The sequence below is a fragment of the Oreochromis niloticus genome, linkage group LG3, assembly GCF_001858045.2.
Source record: "Oreochromis niloticus isolate F11D_XX linkage group LG3, O_niloticus_UMD_NMBU, whole genome shotgun sequence".
Classification (NCBI taxonomy): Eukaryota; Metazoa; Chordata; class Actinopteri; order Cichliformes; family Cichlidae; genus Oreochromis; species Oreochromis niloticus.
Window position 1 is genome coordinate 17,522,666 of NC_031967.2, and position 16,099 is coordinate 17,538,764.

A 16,099-nucleotide genomic window follows, 5' to 3' on the forward strand; every position below is an offset into this window, starting at 1 on the left:
AATCATGTAAACATAACACAACCCTGGGAATTCACAGAATTAAATAAACAAAACTAAAAAGTCTGAAAACCACTAAACACTGGGCCAGCTGACCCAGGGCTATGACGATCTCAGGCTTGACATCCTCAACTCTTTGAAAGAATAGTCAGTGGTTGCATTGTGGGTAATGTAGGCAAATGATTTTGAAAAGGAAGCGGAGTGTGAAAAATGCAAAAGGCAATATTTCTGGTACTGCTGGATCGATTCTGACGCCTGCGTGGAGGTATAAATACTGCGCTCATTCAGTTTTCTACTCTTTCAGCAGGACAGGAAGTCAGAAAAACATCAAGACCTTGGTCAAGATATGCTTTTAAGAAACGTTTAACAAAAATGCTTAAATACTGATTCACAGCGAACCAACTATCAAATCAGCTTTATTGACTGTGACTGACATGTTCTCTTGATTCACTGTTCCTGCCATTTAAAAGAAGCCATCACATTTCTTAAAGAACTTCTCAGCAACCAGCTGGAGTCAAGGAGTGCTCAAACACCGTGCCAACTAATGAAGAAAAAATCATTTTCACATCTCATTTTGTAAAAAGAGAGTGACCTTTTCTGTGACTGTCCTCTCCACGGGACTCTGTCTGATTACTCAGTCTCTAATCATGACGGGACTTGACTTAAAGTAACATTTTCTGGAAGGTGTTGAGTCAGAGCGGGCATCCAGCTGTGCTGCCTGGGATTAAATAGAGAAGTCTGAGATAATGAATAAGGATGCCTTTGTGAGACATCTGACCCAAATGTCACATCTGGACCTGTTCTCATCAGGTGACCCTGAATCCTCCCTTAGTTACGCCACGATATTTTTAGGCTGCTGGGCCTTCCATGATGCACTGAGTTCTTCTTTGTCACTCACCATATGTTTATACACCATTATGCATTTAATCATTACATATTATTAATCTCTGGCTTTCTTCCACAGTGTGTCTTTTGTCTCGTCTCCTTCCTCTCACCCCCAACTGGTCACAGCACATGGCTGCCACTTGTTCTGCTGGAGGTTTCTTCCTGTTAAAAGGGAGTTTTTCCTTCCTACTTTTGCCTAGTGCTTGTTTAAATGGGCTCCACTGATTTTTTGGGATTTCTCTGTATTATTGTAGGGTCTTTACCTTACAATATAAAGCATCTTGAGGTGACTGTTTTTGTGATTTGGCGATTTATAAAACATTGACTCACCCTGGGTCAACACCACAGTGAATACTAACGTGGCTCACAAAATCTAGACATGTATGACATTAGAGCCAAATATCCATCGTTACCTAGAGTCATATTTACTGAGAGTCTTACCACAGCAGGTGTTTTAACCTAAATGACTGTCAGAGAGATTCGTGACATAACATCACCTATAATAATAATAATAATAATAATAATAATAATAGTAATACAGGTGCAGACAGAATCACCACTCATGCTGGAAAATTCTGATATTTTTAACTCACTGATGTCAGTTTTTAAAGTGACACTCAACCAGCTGACATTAAATGATCTAATACTGATGCACATTTACTATTTAGCTGCTTGAGTTGGCAGTTTTCATCCTCTTTCTTGCTACTCTGCATGCAGATCCATTTTACATGCACTCACAGAGCCTCCAGAAAACCTTCAGTTATTACGCTTTGTGACATTTATGATAAATTTCGTTAATATGTAGAGGAATCTGTTTATCCAAGCGCTTCCTGTGTGCCATGTTTTCACGTCTTCATCAAAGCTGGCAGTCAGTGACACGCCCCGCTTTCAGCACTAGGTGTCGCTGTAGCATCGTGTTTTCATACAGCTTCTCACTTCAGCGAGTTTTCACGTCAAACACGGTTCGAAGTTTACATTAAGGCCTAAAATTTGTCTTTTGCCTCTTTTTCTCTTTTTTAAAATTTACTTTGAAGTGAATCATCACGCGTGTTTTCAACGCAGACGTCCACGCCAATGTGGGCGCCACACGGCTTCTTGCTGGACAGGTGAGTCTGAACACGACTGACACCTTTCAGGTCGACTCGGTCTGACTGTACTCTTCATAGCGTCACGTTAGCATACTTTGCGTGGGTGAGAGTCACACTACAAGTCCGCAGTGTTGGGTGGCTTAATGCACTTACTAGTGCCATGAATTTGTTCCAGTGTGCTGCTGCTCTTTGCCTTATCACATTTGAGTGTCAACAGGTAAGACCAATTAGGTTACATTATGTTGTGCCAACTAATTAATTGTATTTCTGTCAGTTCTTCCCTAGAAACTGTTTTTATCCAATAGACTGCTGTTAATTGTCACTTTTAGCACTATATGTTGATTATATAGGCTAAAACATCTCAATTATGTGCAGTAGGAGCTCAAGCGTGGACTACACTGTCTCCATTCATGTTCACCTCATACAGGGAAGATTTTGAGTACATCTCCAGCGCATGCCACCAACAGAAATACTGTGATTCTGCAGAATTTGATGACTGAATGATTTTGTGGAGTGGTCTGGGAGTGGGATATCTGCTCTCTGAATGAGAATACGACCAGAGACGATTGTGAGGACGGCTACACGACCTGTGTTTATCCTGGTGGTGGAGGAGTACAAGCATCGGGCGTCCACATTGATCACAGGCTGAACTGGTAGACCTGTATAGACCGGGCTGTATACAGAGCTGAGAAAGCTGAGATCCTTCAGTGTTTATTGAGTTTTCTGTCTGTTAGCTGTGGTGGGTGCTGTGTACTTTGCTGTGGTCTGAGGAGGGATGCAGCATCAGAGCTGATGACACCAACGGACTGATCAGGAAGGCTGGCTCTGTGATTGGCTGCAAGCTGAAGACTTTTGAAGTTATTGTGGAGAGGAAGTAACTGATCAAACCACTTACTGGTCAGGCAGCAGAGCGTCTTCTCTAACAGACTGATTGAGCTCAACTGCTAAAAGGACAGATACACAAAATCCTTTATACCACTGTGTATAAATACAATGTATGTGTCTGGCAGAGACATATCTACTACATTCTACTACTACTACTTTTTTTTTCTTTGCAAACCATGAAAAATCCAAATATTAAAGACTAAATGAATAAACTTTGTTGATGGAAGCTTACATTTATTGAAGAAGGGCAGTGTCAGTTTATTCATAAAGCATTAAAATAAAAGCTGTTGTTCATCTTCTGTTTGAAACAACCCATTTAACTCCTCCCCCCTCAAGCCAGCGTTCTTTGGATTGGCTCCAACTCACAAACAGAATGTTTGTGGGTGGAGCTTCAGTACTCACAGCCAGACCTATGTGGTTAAGATGACCATCCAAGGATATCAGTTCTCACTTACATCAATCATATCAATATCAATATGTTCCTAAAGTCTGTTCTTAAAATAAAATGAAGTGGTGAAATGAAAACGTAGTTTAATTCTTCTTTTTAAGCATAAATGACACATGAATGTTTCTCCCACTAAAAATCAACCATGAATCAAAAATTTGACTTACTAACTCAAACATCTGAGAAAATAAGATGACAACCTGAAACGCTGATTTATGGATGATAAAAAAAAAAAGCTCCCATACCATGTAGCTTTGCATCACTATGGTCACAAGTGGAGGACTGTTGGTATTGTTATTGGCAACACCTGTGCTGCCATGAAACTGGTCCGCTGATTGAAAGATGGCTTGATTTCTAACAGGCTACACATGGTGGTGTAGCGGCTGCCCTGCTGGCGTGGTAATAAAAGCTGGTTTAGGTTTCAGTGCTGCATGGTGCCAGTGTGGCCAGGGTATGCAAAGCAACAGTTGAGCTTGTGTTGGTTAGCAGGTGTAGTTTGCTAGCAGCCGGGCTAGTTTTAGACACTACCAACACATCAGTGGCTATGGCCTTTTGTTTTCGCTTTGGGTAAGCTGTTTTCCACACCAGTTTATGGGTTGCTCCTGAAGCAGCTTCCTTCCCTGAGACTTAAATCTCTTTTATCTTACAGAGTGCTCTTTCTCCTGTCTCTGCGGACAGCTTCAACACTTGATGTTCCCACTGGTGAGCTTTAAATGTTTGCTTCTTATAAGAGCAGCTGTGTTACAAAAGCAATCTCTAAAATCTTTAATCATGCAGGAGTTCTTCAAATGGAGTGTCGTGAGCGTTACTTCATGATAGCTGTTGGTCTCTCCTTTGCTGGGGATAAACCTCGCTTTGAGGCTGTCGGTGAGTCTCTGACTGGCTGTAACTCCTTCCTGGTGCATGTTAAATCTCACTAATCTCTGGATTGTCGCCCAGACAGCACAGGCGTACACGCCATCACCGAGGAGTACGCGGCAGAGTGTGGATACACCATCAGTCTTCTCCCAGTTCTCGGCCACGTGGAGCTCAGAGCCTCTTACTTCAGCTGCCACACTAATGATGCGGTATGCCCCAACACAATTTATCCAGACTTAATTACTGCACGTTAAGTGTTGTCTGTTCTCTATGATGGCAACCTGGTGTTCCCATGCACTTACATAGGATGATGAAGTGTTCACGTTCAACTTCAACCTGATTGTAACACGTGGCGGGAAGCAGGCCACATATGCGCTGAACAAGACCTGCACTCTGTCGCTCCCGTGGTCTCCCCGAGAGGTTACCTGTGAGGTCAACTACATGGAAGTAAGCTTGGATTCACCCTGTAGCAGTTTATCCAGGGATTTCATTGAGATTAATCCTGGATTTTCTGCAGGTGTCGGTGAGGAGTGAAGCAACATGTCCGTATGAGGAAAATGGAGATTCTGCTTTCAAACCTGTATGTTTCGCCTTAAATACAGCTGCCAAACTAAATTTTTATGCATAGCTAAAATGACAGAATTGAAATATTGTTCCCTTAGGTCCTTTACTCAGATTGGAAGGTGATGTTTCAAAGAGCAGAGGATCAGTTTCTGCCCATGAACCTCTCTGAAGCTCGGAAGCTGGGTTATGTGTTTGCTCTCACAGATGAGAGGCTTGTGTTTCGGACACCGTATGAGCAACCCCATTCTTTCAGCACTGAGGTAAAGGGATGAGAAACTGTAAAGGTTATTAATCTTATTCACGGCTTATGTTTAAAAAAAAACAAACAAAAAAGTTTCCTTTTCCAGGTGAATGGCGTTCCAGTAGAGGTGGTCCATGCAGTCTTGTTCTCGAGGCAAAGCTGGGTTGTCCTCGTGGTCGATCTGTTGGCTGCTTGCTCCATGCGTCAGTATTAATCCTGGTGTTTTGGGGTGGTGTGGGTGTGGGTGTGGGTGTGGGTGTGGGTGTGTGTGTGGGTGTGGGTGTGGGTGTGGGTGTGGGTGTGTGTGGGTGTGTGTGTGTGGGTGTGTGTGGGTTTTTTTTTTTTTTTTTTTTTTTTACCCAAATACTCATAAGGAAACACAAATGGTGTGTCCACAGATAATGGGTCATATGACGGCGGCTATATGATGTGGGAGACTTCTGAGCTGCTCCACAGTCTGGTGTCTCCCTTAAATGAGACTGAGGTCAGTATTGGAGTCAATGGGAAACTTGTGGAGAAAAAAGTTGCAGAGGAGAGGGGCTACACCGTGGAGAAGATTAACACCACATTGCAAGTCAGTATCCCTTACAAAGCTGAAGGAGGATACAGGAAGGTGAGAAGACAGTAGAGCTGTAGACTTGGAATCAGCAGGTCTTCAAATCACAGCATTGCTATCAGGTTAAGATGAAATATTAGTGACGTAGCCTGACTCTCTTTGCAGAGCTTTGTGTCTCGAGACCTCTACGAATACTACGTTTTTCGTCTCTACTTGGAGCAGATCTCAGTTGACGAGGCTGAGATTGCTGCCAGGCTTCGTTTTCACAGGATTATAGTCACTCCCCTGCTGCCATGCCACATTTTCACTGAAAACCGTAAGTGTATCTAAAGCACTGCATCAGATCGCTTTGGTCAGATTCTGACGGGCTTTTTGTTTCAGAAACTCTTCTAAGAGAGCGCGCATTCACCATCTATCTCGGTGGTGTCCCTGAAGATGTGGTGTTAGTTTCTATTCAGCTGAATGGACAAGAATTTACATTGCCACTCTCAAATATGAGCACCTACAACCTCACTGAAGTTCTCCACCCCAACGGCACCCATGGATACACACTGACGGTGCTTTTTGATGATCCTGTTGTCAAACTGCAGGTAATCTCCGGGATCCCCTCACCACCACCCCGTGGCATCTTCATATTTCATGCGGGTTCTTAAATGTTTCCTCCTAGTTCTCCAGAAAAGCCTTGGCACTGCAGCACATCCTGAATGTCAACTATACACTAGCTGTTCAGCCTGGAAATGAGCCTTATTACCATCAAACAGCAGTCACGGCTCTAACTCGTGTCTGTAAGTCTCGAACCTGTGTTTAGTCTTCGGCTCAAGCATGAAGTGGTATTAAATAATCCTGTATCCCACAGCGCCTCCAGCCTTTGATGCCAACTGTTCGGAGTCCAGCATACACTTTAAGCTGGACCATCGCCCTTTTGATTACTTCTGGGAGATTGCCATCGGCTCGGACGTGCTAACCTCAGACCTGGCAAACCGGCGTGGCTACATCATGAGTAATGACAGCCAGAGTCTGCAGCTTGATGTGCCGCTATTCACTAATGGGTATAAATACCAGGTAGATGAGGGAAATGCTATTGGCATCATCCGTTTGTCCTTAAACTCGAATTCTCTTTAAATGTACAACTGCATGTGTTTTGGTAGAACGTCACTTTGAAGGGATTCTCAGGAACTTTTGAGATCCTTGTGAGAGTTCGTGAAACGTCAGAAGTCCAAACGTCCACAGTTAAGACCTGTCTGTTCAGTCCCCCAGAATTCATTAGTAAGTGCATCCAAGCTTTATTATTAAAGGTCTCAGCGTTGCCACTCATGCTAAAACCCTTGTGTTTATGCAGTGTGTTCGACTGATGGGAGGGTGACCGTGGTGGCTAACTTGTCTCTGCCAATCCCAAGTGGAGGGAGTCCAGCTGAAACCAGCCTCAAGGACAAATCCTGTCGGCCTAAAGATGCAGCTGGCACCAGGGCTCTTTTTTCTTTGCTGTTAATGACTGTGGAGCTATAATCATGGTAGTGAACAAATGTTTTCTTTGATATATCATTTTTACCATATATTAAGACTTTATATTTTTCTCCAGCTGGGCAGGGACTCTGTGACCTATAGAAATGAGATCATCTTCAGCTCTGTGAGAAATCCAGAAAATCTGAGCAGTAGGAACAGGTATGCATCCCTCACTATTTGGGTTTTCACCCTTCAGCTACTAAAATGTGTAACTTGTATTCCAGGGTCATGCTGCAGTGCACATATACTGTGGCTGGATTACATGCCCTCTTCTCGGCATACAAGTTTGAGTCTGAAACAGTCGGCGTTGGTCGTATCGTGCGTTCTAACCGCATCATTGAAGGTGGGTGGGTTAACAATTAAACAGCTTGTTGGTGTCACTGAAAATGTTAAGTTAAATTCTGTTACTCTAGGTCCTGCAGTGGAGCCCACTAGTGCATCCCCCGGGCATACTGCAAGATCGGTGACAATACGACCTCGTTATCAGCCTTCTGCAAAGTACATCAAAGTATCGAGTTTCCTAAAGAATCTCTCAAACAAAGGTCTGCACTACTTTTAAACCAGGTAGAATTTGCCAGCGTTAGAAGTGTCTAAATTGTATTTCTCTCCACAGGATTAAAGGAAACTTCACAAGTTAATGTATTTACTGTCATTTAAAGAACAGATTTCAATGGGTTTTTTTATGTAATAAAGACTTAAATGAATCATGTGATCCATTCTTGTCAGTTTGTCACTTAGTGTGTCACATGTGCAGACGGTGCTTTGTCTCATCAGATGGAATGGCTTTTCATAAATGGTAAAGGCTCTTTCAAGACCACAGTAACTTAAGTCGGTAGGATTTGCCTTGACACAAGACTGGGGGTCGCTGCCTGAATTACTGTAACGTGGTCCTCAGGATTTTATGAAGTCTTTGTATGACTGGTGAAATTCATAGGAAATGGCCTGGTATCTATGTAGCAGTTTCCTGGTCTTGCTGACTATTTAAGGTTCTTTGCTACTAACATCCAACCTTACAGCATTTCATTCTGTGAACTTTAAAGCGGTGTTCAAATGGCTCCTTGCAAAGCTGGAACAAACTGGAACTTGTCTTGCTCCCTGAAACACTTCACACTTGGTTTGCTGACCAGACATCATTGGCTTTAACTAGTTCCATATCAATGACATCAGTTTACTGTAATCATGACAAAATATATATTGGACTTTTGCTTAAACACGGTAGCTTGGTGTTGTCATCTTTAGGTCACAAATGCTGCTTATCTAGAAGTTCACTGAACTGATGGCCAGCTGGGATATTAACCAAAACCAGTACTGGAAATGCAAACTCTGGTTTTAATGATCCACTCAGTTGACAAGTTGAGGTACTCTTATTTATGACCAGTTTTATTAAAGTAACTGCAACAAGAAAGGGCATTGAAGCCAGATGACACACACCAATTAAACTGGAGGAATGTCTTTTAAGACAGACTTGGATGACCTAAATTTCCTGCATCTAAATTCAGATAAAAGGTTTCTGTATTACCTTGTTGAATCCAGAATTTAATTTAAAATCTAAAGATCAGGCCCATCACATCTTAAACACCTCATCGTAGCATTTCACCCCAATAAAGCACTTTGCTCTGACTGCTGCTTTACATATGGCTCCTGGTATTTGCAGACTGAAACTTTCTTTTCTGTAAAGCTTATACTTAGGGCTGGATCAGGTGACTCAGAATCTCCCCCCCCCCCCCCCCCCCCCTTAGTTACACTGCAATAGGCCTAGGCTGCTGAGGGTTTCCCATGATGCACTAAATGTTTGTTCTTCACTTTTTTTTTTCTTTTTTAAAAATTCCATTGGTTGCGACAAATGGCCGCCCCTCCCTGTATCTGGTTCTACCTGAGGGTTCTTCCTGTTAAAAGGGAGTTTTTCCTTACCACTATAGCCAAGTGCTTTCTCACATGGGGTTGTTTAATTGTTGGGCTTTTCTCTGTATTATTGTAGGGTCTCTATCTTCCAATATAAACAAGCTTGAGGTGACTTGTTGTGATTTGGGGCAAAATAAATATATTACATTTAATTATATTGGATCATGAACTGTGGCGATTCTATATGTTGGCAGAGCATGTTAAACTTTACTTAACTGAATTTTAGCTCCAAAATCAACCTTCAATTCAAATGTTTGTAATGTTATATCCACAGAAGCTTGTTTCTGCCATGTGTTCAAAAAAAAAAAAATGCCATTCATAAGGCAAAATTTCAGGTTATCTGAAAATCTGGAGAACATTTTCAGCATTTCGAGTTGCTAAGTAGAAAATTTGAGGTGACCTGAAAATTTGAGTTGATGGATGGTAAAAAGTTTTTTTTCTTCATTGATGGAAAAAAAAAAAAAGCAGCTGTCATGTATATTACAGGTGCTGCTGTTAATTTTGATGATTCATCAGGTTTTTGCTCTTTCACGGATCATAAAGAAATTCCAATTTTTGCATATATACCATCCATGTTATTTTTAATGCACATATTTAGTAGACTAGACTGTCATTGAGAGTGGCGTGGAACCAAACAACCATATGATCTAGTTCTGAAACACTTCGTTGGATATTAATTACATTACAGTGTGAAAAATGTCCACCAGAGGGTGCTGCAAGAGCCTTACTCCAAACCTGTGATTGAACTTCAACTTGTGATCCACTGAGGATTTCAACAAGATTTGAAAATGAAATCCCAAAAAAGAAATATAAGATCCAAATACATGCACAAATGACTGCAGATTTATGCTTCAGTGCACTTTAAAAAGTTTATCAATGGGAATATCACAATTTGAAATTGCACACATAGACAGAAGGGCCAAACATTAAGCTCAAGAAACTTTGCAACTTTATCAGTAGCACCTAAAGTGCACTGAAAACCCTCCATCAGGCTCGGGAAGAAGCCTGAAGCCATCAGATTAGTTCTTATATTCTATCAGTGTCATGTATTCACTGGCCAATCAGAGGCTCTCAGAGTTACACTCACAGGTGCAGCCTTTGGGTAATCAACTCATCTTTAAATCACTTGCAGCTGATGCTGAAAGTAAACGCTGCTTATAACTTCAGGGGTCAAGAAACGAACTAACAAAAGCAGCTGAGCTCACACAGAGTACTGCTGATGTGATTTGCTTGAGCTTGTGTTGGTTAGAAGTGTAGTTTGCTAGCACCCAGGCTAGCTTTAGACCCTGCCAACATCAGTGGGTATGGCATTTTTGTTTAGGTAAGCTGCCTTAGTGGGAAATCATCAAGTTTATTTATGAAGTTAATTTCCAGTTAAGTTTTCTGTCACATGTGCCTTTGTGTTCCAGTGTGGCCTTTCTCCTGTCCGTGTGCTCAGCTGCAATTTGTGATCTCATTACGGATGGTAAAATGCATGTGATTAGTAGTTGTGATTTCAAAATACTGGTAATCTGTACTTAAAACTTGCTTGTTCATGCAGGAGTTCATATGGAGTGTCGCGAGCGTTACTTCATGATAGCTGTTGATCTCTCCTTCACTGGAAAGGAACCTCGCTTTGAGGCTGTGGGTAAGGCCTCCTGCAAAGCTTCTCCTCTGCATTGGAGCATTTTTTTATTTTTTTATTTAAATGCTTCTTTCGTCTGATAATTCTGTCCAGTACTGAGCTGCATGACTGCTGAGGTATTGTTCTTTTTGTAAAGACAGGACAGGAGCGTATGCCATCACTGAACAGTATGCTGCAAAGTGCGGCTATACCGTGAGTGCTCTCTCTCTCCTGGGCCACGTGGAGCTCAGAGCTTCTTATTTCAGCTGCCACACTGACAACAAAGTATGTGCAAGCAGTCAAATAAGCACAAACATGCTTGCTGCTGCCTAAAGAGACAAGGCTTTGATAAATTTTCTCTTCTGGGTATTTCAGGATGACATGTTCTCCTTTAATTTTAACTTGATTGCTACACATAAGGGAAAGGAAGCCAGCTATGCACTGAACAAGACCTGCACATTATCTCTCCAATGGTCTCACAGAGAGGTTACCTGTGAGATGAACTACATGGAGGTAAATTTGGAATTTTTTTTAAATTTTTTTTTTTTTATTTGCTTAAGAAGCAGATTTTTCTTTTTTTTTAAAATGTGCAAACAGTAATTTTCTAGGCTGTTTTAATAGAAGAAAAAATGAATACTGTACTGTTACTATACATTAATCTATAGTTGCATGTCTCCAAAAAACGTGTGTAGTATTATAATTAATGCATTAAAAATACACAGGAGCAGGTTTGCATTTGTGGGGCCACCAAGGACCTCTCTTCTAACTAATTGCATTTTATGTATGTGGCTAGAGACCAGTCGCACATCAAAGCTCGAAGAGAAGTCGGAGCTGTTGTAAAAACACATTTAAATTCACATCTGCACCTTCAGACTTGGCCGTGTGTGTTTGTACATATTTTGTTCCTCTGAGAATGGGTTGCAGTCACTAAAGAAATAAAAATGAACCACACCATGTCATCATCTTCCTCACCTTCTGAACTGAAGTCAGAACTTCAGCCGCCTGCAAGAGAAGCGCTTCAGTGACTCGTTGACTTGTATCAGACTAGTTTAGTTTTGCAGTCTGTGAGTAATGTTGGATGCTTCTCACTTGGCATTGATTGTTGAGGTAAACGGTGGACTAATGGCGTTCCAGAGAAAGTGGAAAACTGGATGTGTGGAGCTGGATCTGCATCCCGGCTGACAGTGGCCTTTATGGATTACGGTCCATGTAATGTTTTAGTCAGCCAAGAGATCAAAAACATGTTTGTTCTATAGCAGCCACCGTAGCTAGGATTATACACTTGAATAGGAAGGGGTAAGAAACAGAATTTTGTTGACTGCAGTCTGCAATCTACTCATAATCTAGTGGTGAAAATTTTACACCCTGTAATTTGGTGAATTCTCTGCAGGTGTCTGTGAGGAGTGATGTTACCTGTCCTTTTGGGACAAACGGACACAACAGGAATGCATCCAAAGCTGTAAGTCTTACACTCAGGTACATTTCTCACTCAGGAAGTAAACAGTCTTAGGACTTATACATTTCCTTCAGGTACGCAGCGCCACCACTTCAGACTGGCAGGTGACTTTTCAAAGACCGGAGGAGCAGATGCCGTCCATGAACGTCTCTCAAGCACGGAAGCGGGGCTATACGTTTGACTCGAGGGATGGAAGACTTCTGTTTCGAACGCCCTATGGACAACCTGACTCACTGAGCACTGAGGTAAACCGCAGATTCAGAATCTGCATTTGAACCATTGATGCAAAGCGAGGCTTACGCTGCATTTCGCTGCAGGTGGAGAATGTTCCAGTGGAGGCAGTCTATGCAACTGTGTTCTCCAGACAAAACTGGGTTGTCCTCATGGTTGACCTCTTGGCAGCTTGCTCCATGTGTCAGTATCAGCCTTGATGTCATTTTAGTGACTTTCTGCTTATGATCAGGTGGACTTGTAATGTTGTTCCTCTTCTTAACAGATGAAGGATACTTTGATGACGCAGGCTATATGATGTGGAAGACTCCAGAGGCGCTGTACCCGAGTGTTGGTGGCACACAGATCAGGATTGGACTCAACGGGGATCCCATGGAGCAGCTTATTGCAGAGAAGAGGGGTTACATTGTTGAGAAGCACAAAGGCACAGTCCATATAGGCATCCCTTATAATGCTGAAGGAGGACACAGGAAGGTCAGCTGAGGATCCTACAAACTTGAAAATTTCTTTGCAGTGTGTGTTAAGTGTAGCTTTTGGATTGCTCTGAGGCTGCTTGTTAAAATGTTGAATTGGATGATGCACATGGATGGCTTGTTTAAGCTTTTAATGGCTTAAATAATTCTCCAAACTGGGGAAAAACTGGAGAGCTCGGCACAACCACATTTGTTGTAACTGTGTGCATTCTGTAATCTTGTTGCCTTTTGAAAGACAGGAAGTAGGCCAGCGATGACTCTCGCTTTAGAAAGCAGATTGCCAACAGGGTATATTCCTGAATAGTGTTCCCCCATTTCATCAGATTAGCTGCACTCATCGGTGGAGACTGAATCAGATTCATTGCAACGTTTCTGAGAGTGACTGCAATCCAAGCCAGAGCACAGTTGTTTAGACACGTTGCCTTCAGGTGACCTGTGGAATTGCCTTGCAATTTGAAAGTGGTCGCCTGGAGGTTGCTGCAACTACTTGCACTCTGTCTTAGTCGAATTTTTTTGCAGTCAATCATCAGGCAACTTTTTTTTTTCTTTTCCCCTTCCCTCTTAGTTGCAAGGAGATTGTCATCCTTTTTTTTTAAACTCTAGAGTGATTGAGATGTTTGTCTTTGTGTCCATGTGACTAATTTAATCTTGTATTACGTCCTTTGTGAAACATTTTAGTCAGACTAGCAGTTTATCTAATGATAAAGATTGAAGTCATACAAACTGCATGTTTGTCTTTCAGAGCTTTGTCATTGGGAGTCTCTATGAGTTTTATGTCTTCGACCTCTCCGTGGAGCAGATCTCATTAGATCGTGACTATGTGGAGACCATGCTCCAGTTTCGCAGGACTCTGGTTACTCCCCTGTTGCCCTGCACGATTTTCACTCATAATCAAACAGTCCTTAAAGAACAGATGTTCACAATCTATCTCGGCGATGTTCCTGAAGATGTGGTGTTAGTTTCTATCCAGCTGAATGAACAAGACTTTACATTGCCATTTGCAAATACAAGCACCTACAACATCGCTGAAGTTCTTTACCCCAACGGCACCCATGGCTACACACTGAAGGTGCCGTTCCACGACCCTGTTGTCAAACAGAAGGTAGGTCTACCACCACCACGCCCTTGTGAATAGATGACTCTCAGTGATTTTGTTTTGATAGAAACACTTGTTACCTATGTTCAAAATGAAGCTTATTCACAACACGTTGGCTTAAATCCTGCTCGTCTTAGGGAGTTTTTCTTTCTTAGTTCTTTATAGAAGATGCAGTTCTTCGGTTTATGCTGGATATTAACTACACGCTGGCTGTGCTACCTGGAAACGAGTCTTATTACCACTCAGCATCTATTGTGGCACTGCTCACAGATGTCTGTAAGTTATTTGATTATGTACTCTATATTGGTAACAGCTTTAAGAGTCGTTAACGAGCCTGTATCCGACAGCACCTCCAGCCTTTGATGCTGTCTGCTCTGAGTCTGGGATACGCTTCAAGCTGGACCATCAGCCTTTTGACTACTTGTGGGAGTTTACCATCGGCTTAGACGTGCTAACCTCAGACCTGGCAGACCGGCGCGGCTACATCTTGAGTAACGACAGCCAGAGTCTGAGGCTTGATGTGCCACTTGCCACTCATGGGTATAAATACCAGGTAGATGAGGGAAATGCTATTGGCATCATCAGTTTGTTCTTAATAGGCTTGAATTGTGTTTAAATGTAGAACTACTGCATGTGTTTTGGCAGGACGTCACTTTGAAGGGATTCTCAGGAACTTTTGAGATTCTTGTGAGAGTTCGTGAAACATCAGAAGTCCAGACGTCCACAGTTAAGACCTGTCTGTTCAATCCCCCAGAATTCATTAGTAAGTGAATCCAAGCTTTATTATTGCAGACGGTTTCAGAGTCGCCACTCATGCTAAAACCCTTCTGTCTATGCAGTGTGTTCGACTGATGGGATGATGACTGTGGTGGCAAACCTGCCTCTGGTAGTCTCAAGTGGAGGGAGAACATTAAGAATGAGCCTCATGGACAACTCCTGTGGGCCTAAAGATATGAATGGCACCAGGGCCCTCTTTTCTTTTCCAGTCAACAGCTGTGGATTCATATTTGAGGTAAAAGCTGAGTTTACGGAGTTGTGGCATCCCCTCCCTGTGCTGCCTTGTCCTCACTGTGTATTTTTTCTTCAGCTTGGAAAGGATTATGTGACTTACCAAAATGAGATCTTCTACAACAAGAATTACCAGAATATGGTTTCTAATGATGTGACTGAGAGGTATGAATCTCCAAACTTTCCTTTAATATATTTTTTCCACCTGCATTGATACATGACATTGAAGGTTGTCCTTATTTCACAGGGTGATCGTGCAGTGTACATATCCTCTATCTAGTCTCCGTCAGCTCTTCACAATGTACAGATTTGTGTCTGACACGGTTGGTGTTGGTAAAATCATCCGCACAGTGCAGCCCACAGCAGGTACAGTAACTTATTCACCTGATGGAAATTATGCTGCTTTGTTCAAAATCTAAAAAAAAATTAATCTTTTTCTAGGGCTGCAACATCCCAGCAGAAAGCCCACTGCAGGACTTCAAAGCACCCCTGCTATAGCAAGACACGCACAACCTATTGCGTTTGTACCTGGTGTTCGTCCATCTACTCGATACTTCAGAGTTTCTAGGGTTCACAATCTTGCAGGTGGCTAACTGTGATAAATGTCACTTTTTTGTGATCCCCTTGCAGGAGCTGAAAAGTCACAATAAAGTTATATTTTAAATGGGACAAAACTGTATTAAAGCTGTCTTTGAAACTAATTTGTCTTGTAGAGCCTTAACACTACTGTGTGTTTGGCATCATTTTGACTGTTTCTGACACAGGATGTTGGAGACTTCATTGTAAGGAACTCGTGTATTTCTACTCCACCGAAATTTGCATTGGCTAGTTTAAAAAATAAATAAATAAAATAAAAACATAAAAAAATAAAAAATTATGGCTCACCAACTGCAACGTTAATTTTTTTTTCTAAATATTCAGGAAAACTTCAGTCTTGGTCTAAATATATTACTTTAAAGAGTGAGAAGCTTACTAAGGTGGGGAGGAGTGGAATGCACAGGCAGTGAATACAGAGTAGCGCACTACAGCAAGAAGTGTACCTCAATCAGCCAGTCACATGAAAGCATTTGGACATGTTGACAAAGCCAGCATGACCTGCTGAAGTACGAACTGAGCAACAGAATGAGTGAGGTGATTTAAGTTCATTTGAACCATGCCATGCTGGTCTGTTTCAGAAACTGCTGATCTATTGGGATTGTCACACACGACTATCTGTAGGGTTTAAGAGACTGGCCTGAAAGCAAATCCACTGAGAAGCAGTTCTCTGGCTGAAAATGTCAAAGGAGAGAGGCCAGACTGCTTCAAGTT

General features: G+C 42.1%; 1 protein-coding gene, 1 long non-coding RNA gene and 1 other non-coding gene across 4 annotated transcripts; all 3 read left to right on the plus strand.

Annotated features, from left to right (window-relative positions):
* The first annotated feature begins 1,636 nt into the window (after positions 1-1,636).
* Positions 1,637-2,590, plus strand: LOC109199223 (uncharacterized). The gene is made up of 3 exons (XR_002059684.1): positions 1,637-1,988; positions 2,146-2,187; positions 2,346-2,590. It is a non-coding gene; the product is annotated as an uncharacterized LOC109199223 (long non-coding RNA).
* A 1,097-nt stretch (positions 2,591-3,687) lies between these two features.
* Positions 3,688-7,734, plus strand: LOC100699725 (uncharacterized). Its single transcript, XR_002059673.2, has 19 exons — positions 3,688-3,867; positions 3,950-4,002; positions 4,078-4,167; positions 4,240-4,367; positions 4,465-4,605; positions 4,676-4,738; positions 4,821-4,982; positions 5,070-5,166; positions 5,362-5,576; positions 5,685-5,835; positions 5,901-6,109; positions 6,187-6,304; positions 6,376-6,581; positions 6,668-6,785; positions 6,859-7,030; positions 7,099-7,181; positions 7,247-7,365; positions 7,436-7,564; positions 7,636-7,734. It is a non-coding gene; the product is annotated as an uncharacterized LOC100699725 (transcript).
* Positions 7,735-10,062: 2,328 nt separating this feature from the next.
* On the plus strand, positions 10,063-15,637 carry zpax4 (zona pellucida protein AX 4). 2 transcript variants are annotated; one of them, XM_019354543.2, is made up of 17 exons: positions 10,063-10,245; positions 10,304-10,389; positions 10,465-10,551; positions 10,685-10,812; positions 10,903-11,040; positions 11,918-11,986; positions 12,058-12,228; positions 12,301-12,397; positions 12,480-12,688; positions 13,430-13,789; positions 13,939-14,059; positions 14,131-14,336; positions 14,429-14,546; positions 14,623-14,795; positions 14,871-14,956; positions 15,039-15,157; positions 15,233-15,637. In XM_019354543.2, the coding sequence occupies exons 1-17, from the start codon at positions 10,229-10,231 to the stop codon at positions 15,382-15,384; spliced, it is 2,337 nt and encodes a 778-aa protein (XP_019210088.1). In that variant the 5' UTR covers positions 10,063-10,228; the 3' UTR covers positions 15,385-15,637. The 2 variants fall into 2 exon arrangements, with proteins under 2 accessions (XP_019210088.1, XP_019210094.1); XM_019354549.2 differs by having other exon boundaries at positions 10,064-10,245; positions 10,334-10,389.
* The last annotated feature ends 462 nt before the right edge of the window (positions 15,638-16,099 follow it).

Coding starts and splice junctions, on each gene's coding strand:
- zpax4 (XM_019354543.2), top strand. Junction 10,813..10,902: donor GCTGCCACACTGACAACAAA/GTATGTGCAAGC, acceptor TGGGTATTTCAG/GATGACATGTTCTCCTTTAA. Junction 14,060..14,130: donor GGCACTGCTCACAGATGTCT/GTAAGTTATTTG, acceptor TGTATCCGACAG/CACCTCCAGCCTTTGATGCT.